The following is a 12,203-nucleotide window of genomic DNA, read 5'->3' as shown; positions in this document are numbered from 1 at the left end:
TAGTGTGGATTTGTCGTTTTCAGCCACAGTCGGGCTCACGTTGAGAGAACTTCCCTGACCTTCAGAAGTATTGTTTTCCCCACTGCTGTTAGTGATGTGCGGACCCTCACACACGCTAAGCAGATGGTCTCGTCCTGACTTATGTGTTGAGTTTAAATTTAGACCTTTGCATAGCTCCTAACCACACACACACACACACACACACAGCCAGCCTGGATGCTTTTTGAACGTTTTAAAGATTAGTGTTAATCCTCCGAAGACGGAACTCTAATTAGACTTAACACAGTGCAGGGGTTGTCTGTTTCAGTCTGTTAAGGCTCTGCTGACTCTGCAGAAAGCGTCAGGTCGAGAAGCCCAACAAACACACAGGTAAAGGAGAGAGGGGGAGGGGGGAGAGAGAGAGAGAGGGAGCTATTGCAACAGCGGCTAGTTCACTGTGGCTACTACACGCGGACGACGCGACAACAACAACAACAGAGTGAAACAGGACAGAGGGAGCCAGAATGAGTCCACACTCGGGACAGAGTATCACATTCCTCTGGACAGGGGGATGTGTGGGACGCTTATTTGAATTTCAAAAAGTGCATAAGTACGGTACGTCTGGCTGGCTGCCTCCGCACTGTGCACTGCAGAGTGCCCCCTTTTTAATGTTATCTCTGATACCTATTGAGTTACTGAGGAGGAGGAGGAGGAGGAGTACAGTAAGAATGCAGGTAAAGGATAAAGAGATAATACAGAGAGAGAGAGAGAGAGAGAGAGAGGGAGAGAGGGAGGTGCATCTGCAGAAAGAAGCAGTGAGGTGCTGGAGGCTCCAGGAGCCAAAGTGCAGCAGACACATGCAGTCAGACACAGGCAATATACCTTTGAGGAAAAGAGCCGGAGGAGCTTTTGTCCAGACAGGAAACAAAGAAGATGTGGAATTGAAAGAGAGTAACAAACACACAAAAAAAACACACACACAAACACACAAAGAATACATGTAAACAGAGAAATAAACATCCATAAAAGGGACAAAAATAAACAGACACACACAAGGATAATGTTGAGAACAATTTACAAGTATTTGTACTTTTAACTGAACACAGAGAGACAGAATATACTTTAGAGAGACAGACATGGGGAGAGATGCATGATGGGATATATACGTATGTATGTATGGTCTTTATGTCAGGAAACCTTTTGATTTTGGGTCATGACGTCATAATGGAAGCATTTATTTGTCTTCAGGAAACTAAAGTGAAAGCGATTCAAAATAAATAAGTTCTTCATTTATAATCATAAGATTTTCAGTCAAAGACCTGGTTTTGGTCGCATATTTCCTCCGTCCTGCCACGGGACACTTGGACCACGTGCACCACCTTAGCTTTTAGAGGCTGAAACTGGAGCGCCCCACTTTCCCCCACCCCCACCCCCCAAAGTTCCACTTCAATACTCCCGTTCACCCAAGAGCGCAGTATACCCACAGGTTTAACATTTCATGTCTTCCAAGTCTTGTGAAACCAGTCCAAAATCTGAGATCTTCAATCTTTATATATGTATATGTATATATAAAAAAAATGTACTGCAGTTATTTTTAATTATACAAACTTGCATTCTTAAAAATAAAAGGGTTTTCCACTATATATGACCGACCTTGAATGTTATGTGATGAGCTGGTTTTATTTGTGTATGTGTAGTTTTGCTGTAAGAGGTAAATGCACTTGGCTTAGCGCTCGTACTGTGCGTATTTGGTGAGAGACTTTCCACTGGGATGCCATGATCTCATGATCTCTTCGGGGATTTAGGACTCGCGTCGTCAGAGCGACTCTCCTGTCATGTGACGCGGGTCTAAATTACAACTGGAACAGATGTGTGATGGATTAGGAGACGGTTTGGAGCCGCACGCCTTGTTTATTGAGTCATTTGAGTCGGTGGCGCTGGAGTACGATGCTCCCTTTGCGATACTAAGCGGTGTATAGATGTTTCCTGATGCTTATCCCACCACAGTAGTGTAGTGAGAGTGGGAGTGGGAGGGAACGTGACCTTTCACCTGAATAAGGGATATTGTGAACACAGTATTGTACAAACAAATCTAAATCATGTTCTTTGTCGCTGTGTGAGGGGATAACGATAAAATAAAGGGTTTCAAAAAGACGCTCACCGGATTTTTCTTCTTCTTGTCCTTTTTGGCGCTCGGCTTCCTGTTGCTGACAAAGTAGTGCAGCGTGCCGTACTCTATGAGCGCGGCGAAGACGAAGATGAAGCAGACGGAGACGAACAGGTCCATGGCGGTCACGTAAGAGACTTTTGGGAGGGATTTCCTGGCGATGGTACTCAGCGTGGTCATGGTTAGCACAGTGGTGATTCCTGGTGAAGAGAGGCAGAGAAAACGAGGAGAAACGAAGCAATCAGACACCGGCAACAAGCCTCTGGCGGCCTCTGTTGGTCATATTGGCAAGTGCAAAGTGGAAGCACAAACAAACAGACAGACAGAGCCACTAAAAACAAGAAAACTCTGTGTGGTGAAGTGATTCGGACTAAAGGAAAAGGTTAGAATTTAAAAAATACAAGATATGGTAATAAAATAAAGGAAACTAAAAATGTAGAGATTTTTGCTTGCTTGTAAAGATTGCTTACAAATCCATTCACACATTTATTCTGTGTTAATAACTTTTTCTTTAATTAATTGACTCGCATGTTAATGCGTTTTTTTCAATCTGTAGTAGAGCTGAAACAATTTATTCCTAAATTAAAAACTATTTTGATAATCAATTCATTGGTTTGAAGCTTTTTCCATGATTAAAACAAGATTTCCGATTGTTTAAGCTTCTTAAATGTGAATATTTTCATAATTTCTTTGCTCTGGATGACAAAGAAATCATTAAAAGTGAATCATTTTGGTTTGTGGACAAAACAAAACATCATTTCCAGGTGTGACGAACACCAAACCACATTTTTTTAAGGTTTTCTGATATTTTATCGACCAAACGATTAATCGAGAAAATAATCCACAGATTATGAAAAGGAGTTTTATGACTGACATATAGTATACCGCGTATAAAAAGAAGATTACTGCTGGTTGTTTAATTGCAGGCGCTTAACAGCGGCGGTGGCCGTGAGCAGCTGTTTCACCGTCTCCTTGATCCACATAGTCTACAGGTTCAAAAGCCATCGACGGCCGCGCGGACACACGGCTTACACCATCTGTTAACCTCTCCACTCGTACTCACTCTCTCACTGTGCGGCTCTAACGGCGATGATGCAGATGGGGGTGGAGTGATGTTTCATGATGAGGAAATGTGTTATTATGGGACACAGTGAAACAACAGATGACCAAAAGTCTCCTTCATGGGAACAGTTTGGCTTTGTAGAGGATGATTAGTGTTGTGAACTGAAATACATTGGTGTCAACGTTAACAGCGCAGCATTGTGAGTGAGTTGATAGATTTCTGGTTGGTATTGATGGATTAAGTAAAATGTCATCTACATTAATCTGCTGTCTAACCACCTGGCTGCCGCCGCCGCCCACATCATTTCTCAAGAAGGATTATTAGGACGTTTGACTCTTGGTTCAATTCTAGCCGCAAATGAATGGCGTTATTATTTTGACGGCAAAATATTGAGCGGCAGAAGCGCGGGGAAAACACAACACAAGCCCTATTTTTAGCGAGATTAACGACAGACGGCGCGGCGCAGCGACTGCGTCCGCCTGCGGCGATCGCTTTACATTCAGTTATGCTCGCTAATGATCACATCACATCGACTCGAGGTCAGGATTTAAAGCCTCGAGGATCCAAAAGGAAAGCTGACGAAGTATTCTGCACGTAGCTACGTCGCGCGTGAACTTTTGAGGTTGTCCACCAGATGCCGGGGGCGAGTTCAAAAGCTGACTAATTTCTTTGAAATCCGCACTTCTGGCCTCATTTTTTTTTTTGCCACCTGTATTATTATTATTATTGTGCTGAAGCTGCATCTCTGCATCTTCCTTGTGCAACTGCATAATTAATGCCTCATTAGAGCATGCATGGAAACATACATGCCAGGACAGGCTCCTCTAATCAAGATGAACTATATTCCAAAGCAGCCGCCCTGTATCCACGGGGGGGAAAGGAGACGGGGGGAGGAGGAGAAAGGATTGTAAACGATAGGGTGAGAAAAGAAAAAAAGAGAAAAAGGAAGCTTAAGCAGACAGCTTTTCAGAATGTGGTGCCGTGTAACCACCAGTGGTGTCACGGCAAACCCTGACTTAACTGCACCATGTTTGTGTTTGGAGAAGCTGGACTGATTACAGAAGTAATCTCGTCTAAATTTATAGTACTTCAAACTAAACCATCAAAGTGGTTTTGAGGATTTGAGGAAGTATCTGTTGAGTTTGTTTATGTTGTACCTAATGATGTCCTGGCCGGAACTGCGTCCTTGTTGATCCAGAAGGAGACCCAGGAGAGGACAACAATTAGGGTGCATGGAATGTAGGTCTGGATTGTGAAGTAGCCCATTCTCCTGCTCAGGTCAAAGAAGACGGTCAGCACCACGTAGTCTCCTGGAGAGAAAGAGGAGAAACAAGAGGAGAGTGAAGATTGTTTGAAATACATAATAAACACGTCGGCCGTCAAGGTTTTCCAGGAGGAATCGAATGAACTTCTGTATTTTAATTTACAACTTCAAATAGCAAAAATGATTAATACCGAGTGTTGATGCTCACATCTCTCACATCATCTATGAGGATAAAAGACGGCGTTCATTGCAGCAAAAGCTCTTTAATCACAAATTGATCAGCACAGTAATGGCGTGGAACCACAGTCTTTACTGCATTGAGAGGCCGAGATCTTGCGCCGCACTCGCGCCGCCCTCGCGCCGCACTCGCGCGGACTCACAGAGCCTCGTCCGCGGCTCGTGTTCGGCTGGAACGTAAACACCAGAATCCAGCTGATGATAAGCCTGACCGTCTGACCCCAGCAGATGTTAAGTCGAAGGAGGCTGAGGTCGGCTGATAGACCTGACCCATGTGGCCTGCTGGTTTAAAATGCAAGCTAAACATGAATGCACACATGCCTAAAACCCCCTGCACACACACTCACAGAGCAGCAAAGGTTGCCAATAGTTGCCGTCTTCTTTAGCCGTCTACCACACATCTGTCTGCCAATTTCTCCGATTTCAAACAGCACTTTATTAATGACTTCCTCCTCAGTCTGTTGTCAGCTAATTGATTAATGTCAGACTGTTACCAGTGTCAGAAACCTCGGCCCGGCCTCTCACCGCGGTTGTAACCTGCAGGGGTGCAAACCTACTCTCTCCCAGCCGCCGTGAATGTACAGCATGTGTGTGTGTGTGTGTGTGAGAACGTCTCTGCAGCTGGAGAATGAACAGCTGGCTAATAGTTTTCCTCATGAGGAAGGTCACACGGCACAACACAACGCAACACAACACAGCCCGACACACATCTGTGTGTTTCGGTGTAAATTAGAGAGGAATCGTGAAGGAGATTACCCCGCCAGTGCGTTTGTAACGTCTGGGAACATATGCTCCGTGTGCGATTGAGTCCTCGTAGCGGGCCGGACGGACCTCTGTGTGATTTATTCCAGCACGCACCCTCGGTTCACCCGGCCATTCATAGCATTATTAAATAAACCAAGTGCAATAACCACCGGCAGCACAACTACAGTATAGCTGTTCATGGAACCACATGTGTTTTCTGCTGACGCGGGCAGGTGCGCGGGGTATTACAGTGCGCCGCCTCCGTTTGTAGGAGTACAGGAGACACGTGACGGCCGCTCTGAGGGATCTCGCGGCCCACTATTTTGTTTTTATTAACGTTACATTAGCAGGGGCCCAAAACGGAGACCCCTGACAGCTGAGAAACTGCCGCTTAATACACTTATTCCAGCTTGGTCAGCAGCACAAAGCCTTCTTCACATTTACTCAGACTCTTAATGATAATGGGCTTTCCACCACAGGGGCGAGGCTGTGCTGGTGTAAGGGCCCCCCCACCTCTCTACTGTCTTACTCCACTTTCGGTCTCTGCGCCAGTTTCATTAAAGGCTACAGCACTTAATGCCAGGAAGACAATTTGAGGAGGCGCTATCGACCGATGCCCTCCGTCCTGGCGGCCTGATGTATCCGTATCAGAGCACCTGCCATTACAGGTCTGCCGTGATGTATGTTTGTTAACGACTTCCCGATTTCACTCAAAACAAAGTGGGCTCGAGTTCTCGCTCTGCTCGAGTGTTTGGCTGCAGAGTTCACGACGCTACGGTTACGAGACGCAAGCAGCTTGATGTTTCAGGGTCCCAACACAATCAGTGCGGGGTTAGATTTCGTACAGTGTGAGGCTCTGCCGTCACTCAGGTTAATCTGATGCTAGTACAACCACAAGGAGTCACCGGTGTTTTTTTAATGTATTGACCATTAAAATTGAGTTTAACTGTATCTGTATCTGTTAGTATTGGCCTGTGCGTCCCTTCACTTCACTGTCGCACACGCGACACGAGCCAATGGATCTTTCCACTTGTCTCGTTGATTTAATTAGGGTTTTAAAAACGTTGATCTTGGTTTGTATTGCTTTTAAATCAGTTTACGACGTTCCTCTTGCCATATAGGCAAGGCCTTCATGGATGTCCCGCCTGCCCTGCACACCTCTCAGATTAACCTTCTCCAGAGCTCCCGCATCTGTCAACGCCGGCAGATGAGTGTGTGTTCACACCTCCATCCTCACAGGGCGTAAACACGGCTCTGCTTTTCAAGACTTGTTACCTTTAAAGGTGACATCGAATTCTTGTATCGCACATATATGTTAGTTATGGAGGTCTACTTACATATATTAACTTGTTTTCATGATTAAAAACCTCCTAGTCGCTGCAAACGAGCAGATCAAAATATCTCCTCACTGACGCTCTCGTCAGCCGCGCTGTTTCAGACCAAAACCACACCCCCAGAACGTGGACTGTGTTGTGATTGGCCAGCCAACGAGAGCTTTCCCACTGTCCTGTGATTGGCCAGGTACCTGGAAGTGACGTAATAGATAGGCCAGCTCTCAGATACACAGCTCCCCCTCTGGCACGGTGGATGCTCTGCATCTCAGCAGCTACAACGAGAGTAGTTCTTCTTCTTCTGCGGTTGAATGTACGCAACCGGATGTGCCCGGACTAGTGCCCGCACCAGGAGGCGCTACGGTGGTGAGAGGAGTGGTGAGGTTTTCTGATGACGACATCAAATTAAGGAAGTGCCGATCCGCTTCGCAGAGCCCAGGGAAACAATACAACACTATTTTCTCAGCAGTGGCTGAACTGTTTGTTCTGAAACTTTAGGGTTTCATAAACGAGGTCATGACGCAGATACACACACAAACGCAGCGTTAATTGGAGCTTCCGGTCTATGTGGGCTTTAAGGTGAAAATGAAAATACAAAGACGCTGCCAAGAGCCCGCGTTTCACATGTATGATGATCTCGCTCCCTAATCAACTCATCAGTGTTGGATTCTGCAGCAACAAGAACACAATTAGGGCACAAAGCTCTTATTATCTCTCTTATAATATTATTTAAATCCATAAAAATCATGTGTGGAAGCTCAACTTGTTTGCATTAAGTAGCTGAAAACTGTTTGGATGAAGTTACGGTTTGAGGTACTTTTATTAGGACCACACATTTCACAGGCGAAAGCCGATGTAATCTATGGAAAGCAATAAAACCTCGCCGGGGACGATCGTTCATCAGGAACCTGTGTTGCTCTGTTGTAATCGCGGCCACAGAGATGACACGCCAAGACACACGTGGTAGCTTGAAACGTGAGCCTCATGCCAAGGTGGGAACAAATATAATAGATATTTTAGTAAAGGAAAATGGAAAAAAGTGTTGTAACATTCTGTATTTGATCAGTATTGAACCTATGAGGATGAACGTTGACCCTTTAGTGGCCTTACATTATTGCAGAGCAGCCACAGGGGAGCTTCACAGGAATGAAACATGGTAAATCAGGATTGCTGACCATAAGAAAAAAAAAGAATGTCAGTTGAGAATATCATTCTGCTGGCAGCCAGGCTGTAAATTGGTGTGGATATAGATGGGCAGAAGAGACCTAAGGCACATGCGAGCCATCCAGTGAACGGAGACAAGGCAGACACATCGCCAAGCTGCTGACAGGCTGTCGTAGCGAGCTCCTCCGCTGTCAGGACTCATATATATCAGAGGTGACAGCGGATGCTATTGTGCATGCCATTGTGTTGGTGAGAAAGACAGGAGCTTTGCTAATGACCACAGTTATGCCACGGCTGCTTCCCGGGGTCAACAGTGCTCGACAGACAATGTTAACTCACCCTTTTCTGTGTCATGAAAACACTCGGGGCGATATGCGAGCGATTAACTGGTTATTTTGCATTTTGCGTCCGTGGTTTACGGCGGCGAATCCTCGGCCGCCGGTGAGAAGCGAGATGATATCACAGCGGTTTTGTCATTGTATGTAACTGCGTGATTATACACAAGACAGGAGACTATGCCGTTTGACTGCCTTGTGGGTTAACCTCGTGTTTACTGTGGCAGGGACAGATGATTATCCCTGTCTTTTAAATGTGGTAATAGAAATCAAATTATTGAGAGCAAGGCTGTTTATAGAATGTATGACAGGCGGTACGATGCTGCCATAGAATGTGAAAAAGTGCAGAAAAGTTTGATATTTTTAGATGATGCCACATGCAGTATGAACGCTGGATTAACGCTGGATTAACCCCACATGGCTTCATTATTTTCCCATTCACAATGATGGCATGTTATTCACACTCATTACCTTCTAAAATTCAACTTTCTCTCTCCTTTCTTGACATTTTAATGTCTTTATTTTCTTATTTGTTATCATTATTTTGGCCAGGTAACGGATCTAATCCACAATAAACAGATGAGTTGGCTTTTTTGCTCCATTTGTGTTTTACAAAAGGGCAGATTAACAACATTTTAAAACAAAGAGCTCATTTGGAAAAAGGTGAAGAGAGAATTAGAGATTATTTGTGGCTGTGACAGAAAATGACAGGTAAAGCACACAAGAGTCCATTGTTAATTAGCGCATTAAAATATACAATGTGAGCCTTAAAAAGACATTGAATTGTTTCAGTATGAGCAGCCAGAGGGACACATATGGAGATTATTTATATAAACGTCTCAGTAATATTTTACCACATCCACAAGGCCACAATTCAGCTTCAGCAGCACTAAATAACAATAATAATAATAATAATAATAATAATAATAATAATAATAATAATAATAATAATAATAAATGCACTTATAAATGGTTATTTAAAGGGTAAGAATGTCACTCCACTGGTCATAAAACCTCCACAGCAGTAACAATTTATCATCACAGATCCTGAACATAATATAAACACTGTACTGTCAACCATTTTTGTGATGTGAACAAACTTTGGAACAAAAATTGGAATTTTAAATGAGTTTTCCTGCCATTTTAATGTCAATTTTGACCATGACCTGACTTCTGGGGGCGCGCTATAGAGCCCTGGGAATACAAACCCTATGCCACTATAGCATTTTTTGATGACCCGACCTCTGTGACAAATTTCAAGAGTTTTTATGCACGTTAACCCCCTCAAAAATGACCGGAAATCCACGGATATAATACCGCTTTTTTCAGTCAACATTCATCATGTCGTCATACTACAAACCATAAAACCCCTAAACGTCACTGTAGAGGACAGTTCTATATGTTACAATGGTGCAGAGTACTTTACAAACACACTTATGGACGGGTGGAGACACTGAGACAAACACTGTATTAGCCAAGACAATCAGTGCCCTTTTTATTGCCAATGGCTTTGAGTGATAACAATAAAGGGTTTTTAAGCTTTAAAAATCAAATTAATCCTATTCAATTCACAGACTGAATGAAATACTACAACACTGATTTACGTCTATGGTAATTTGTGTTGTTTTTTTTTTCAGTGCTGTACTCTCCAAGCTTTGTTTAAGGGTAATTTACTTAAAAATACACACACTTAAAAAAAGACATATTTAATGCAGGTTGTCTTCTAAGCAAATGTGCTTCTTTTGCTTGAGTTCATACGTAATTCCGGCTGCCCAGCGTGAGGATTAACGACACCTCCCCTCGTAGAGATTCATGGGCACTTTCATTTAAGGTTCACATGTGCATTAATGTACAGGTTAAACCTCTTAGTAAATATAGAGCCAGCTTAGGTGAACTCCCAGCTTGAAATTGAATTTCACCGGTCACCCATGCTCAACTCTCCTGTGATAATGCATTATTTAGAGTTTTTATACGGAAAGAAAACATTTATCGGAGTCAGTGTTTGTCCTAGAATTTAGGTGACGTACTATAGAATGTCATCATTTGCTTTTTTCACTGCACAGCACAGCACGGCACTCCATTAATAAAGTACCTCCCCGGCATGAAACTACTGTGACACACAAACTAAAGACTAGTGACTCGGCGTAACTGAATTATTACACTCCTTCCTGTACTTCCTGCATGACCGGAGCAGAGACTCTGTGTCCATTGAACTGAAATACACGGGAAAGAGTTGATGATTCCTTTGCTAAATGTTGGAGATTAATTCAAGTTTTCAGGCTTTTTAACTGATCTAGTTTGGCATTGTTTGGTTTGATTCTTGTGTCGGACGTCCTGCTCATGACTCAACCAGTGGACGACGTCACATATAGTGTCGGCTCAGCTCCCTTGGAACCAGCGACTCGTGCCGTGCCGAGTGGAGTGGAGTCGTGTGGTGGAAATTAAACAAGCAGACATATGATGTTCTCCTCTCTCCTTAATTCTTACAGCCAATTACATTAAAACCCTGTTTTGCATAATATTACATGGGGCCAAGACGCTGCTGAGTGAGAAAGATATCCCGACCCAAGCAATGTGTTTTATTTTATTGGCCCAGGAACAACTGCCCGGCAGAGTGGCATCAACTCTGTGCTGCTTTAAGCCTCTAAATCTGCAGCCCTTTGAAACAAGGAACCAAGAAGACAGATGTTAAATGTGTGTGTACATCAAAGCATGTACTCAGTGTGAGCCGTAGAAATAGCTGTAAGGTTTCCACACTCTCATTATAATGTGTGCGTCTCACTCTCTCTCTCTCTCACTGAAAGGTCTCACTGGATCAACTCCCTCCTTGAAGATTTAATACTGATCATAAACAGGCTGTTATTACAAATTCTGCTCTGTAATAATGAACAAAATAAAAAAATAATACTATTTCCACCCCCTGGTGGTATATGCTCATATTGGAGGAATTTCTGCAGTGATAGTAACATGAATAAATGAAAAGTTAACTGTGGTACAAGCAGGAGCAGTAATATCAGTCCAATCAGCCAATTAAAAACTTTCAAATTACAGAATATGTCTTCCTTAAAGGCCTCGTGAATTTACAGCACACATCATCCTCATGAACTGTTGTGTTGTCTGAAGTAGGTGTAGTGTGCACAGATGGGAGTCTACACCGTAGTAAATCTGACATTTACAGCCTGAGGTCGCTCAAAAATCTTAAAAAGAAAACGCATCAACACGAGTCAGACTTTCCAGTTTCTCAGCCTGAGTGAGGATGATTTTTTTTTCCAGAATGACACAATCCTCCAAAAACCAGCATCTCTGACAACTTTGATCTGTTTTGGTATTGGCTGAACATCCTCATCTATTCCCCCGCCCCCCTTTCCTTTTTTTAAACCTGCATCCCTCTGCCTCCTGACCTCAATCTTTGCTTGCTGAACAGTAACCTGTTTTATTTACTTTTTCCTCTTATGCTTTAATTGTGTAGTTTGTTTATTCCAATGTACTTCTTTACTGGATGAGAAACAAAAGCGTGGAGCTGCCTTGGCGAACAATAGACAAACCGTCTAATGTTTTTTTAAAGGCAGGTTTTGGTTAAGGAAGGAAGAGAGAGCCTTATTTTTACTTCTCCTATGGCCCTATCCTCCTCACTCATTGTTTTAAGGTGTAAATGATGTATACGGTCATCTAAACGTGAGAATGGTGGAGGGGTGAATGTGTAATAAGTAGGCCACAGGAGCGCCAATAAAAATTCCACCCTTTTGTGAAAGTGAGCAGGGAAGAAGGGGCTGTGGTGAGGATGTAGCAGACACTTCTAGATGAGAATATTGTTGGTGTATAGCGTGTATGTGTGTGTGTGGATGGGGCGGAGTGTAAATTGGTATTTAACTTCAAAAAAGAAGGATTCTGGCTGAGTCAGAGCATTTTTCCTCCCACT

General features: G+C 43.5%; 1 protein-coding gene across 4 annotated transcripts in view; it reads right to left on the bottom strand.

Moving 5' to 3' along the window:
* The window catches only part of gabrg2 (gamma-aminobutyric acid type A receptor subunit gamma2), a 35,843-nt gene that overhangs the window by 6,136 nt on the left and 17,504 nt on the right, over nt 1–12,203 (bottom strand). For 2 of the 4 annotated variants that reach the window (XM_044041576.1, XM_044041578.1), the window contains exons 6-8: nt 4,367–4,519; nt 2,141–2,346; nt 862–885 (exon numbers count right to left, since the gene is read on the bottom strand). In XM_044041576.1, the coding sequence (XP_043897511.1) occupies nt 862–885; nt 2,141–2,346; nt 4,367–4,519 (383 nt within the window). The remainder of the gene's footprint in view (nt 1–861; nt 886–2,140; nt 2,347–4,366; nt 4,520–12,203) is intronic. The other 2 variants (XM_044041579.1, XM_044041580.1) reach the window with 1 other exon arrangement.

This window comes from Solea senegalensis, linkage group LG13, assembly GCF_019176455.1.
Source record: "Solea senegalensis isolate Sse05_10M linkage group LG13, IFAPA_SoseM_1, whole genome shotgun sequence".
Lineage (NCBI taxonomy): Eukaryota > Metazoa > Chordata > Actinopteri > Pleuronectiformes > Soleidae > Solea > Solea senegalensis.
Note: the sequence above shows the minus strand (reverse complement) of the source record. Positions and strands in the feature narration are given on the sequence as shown.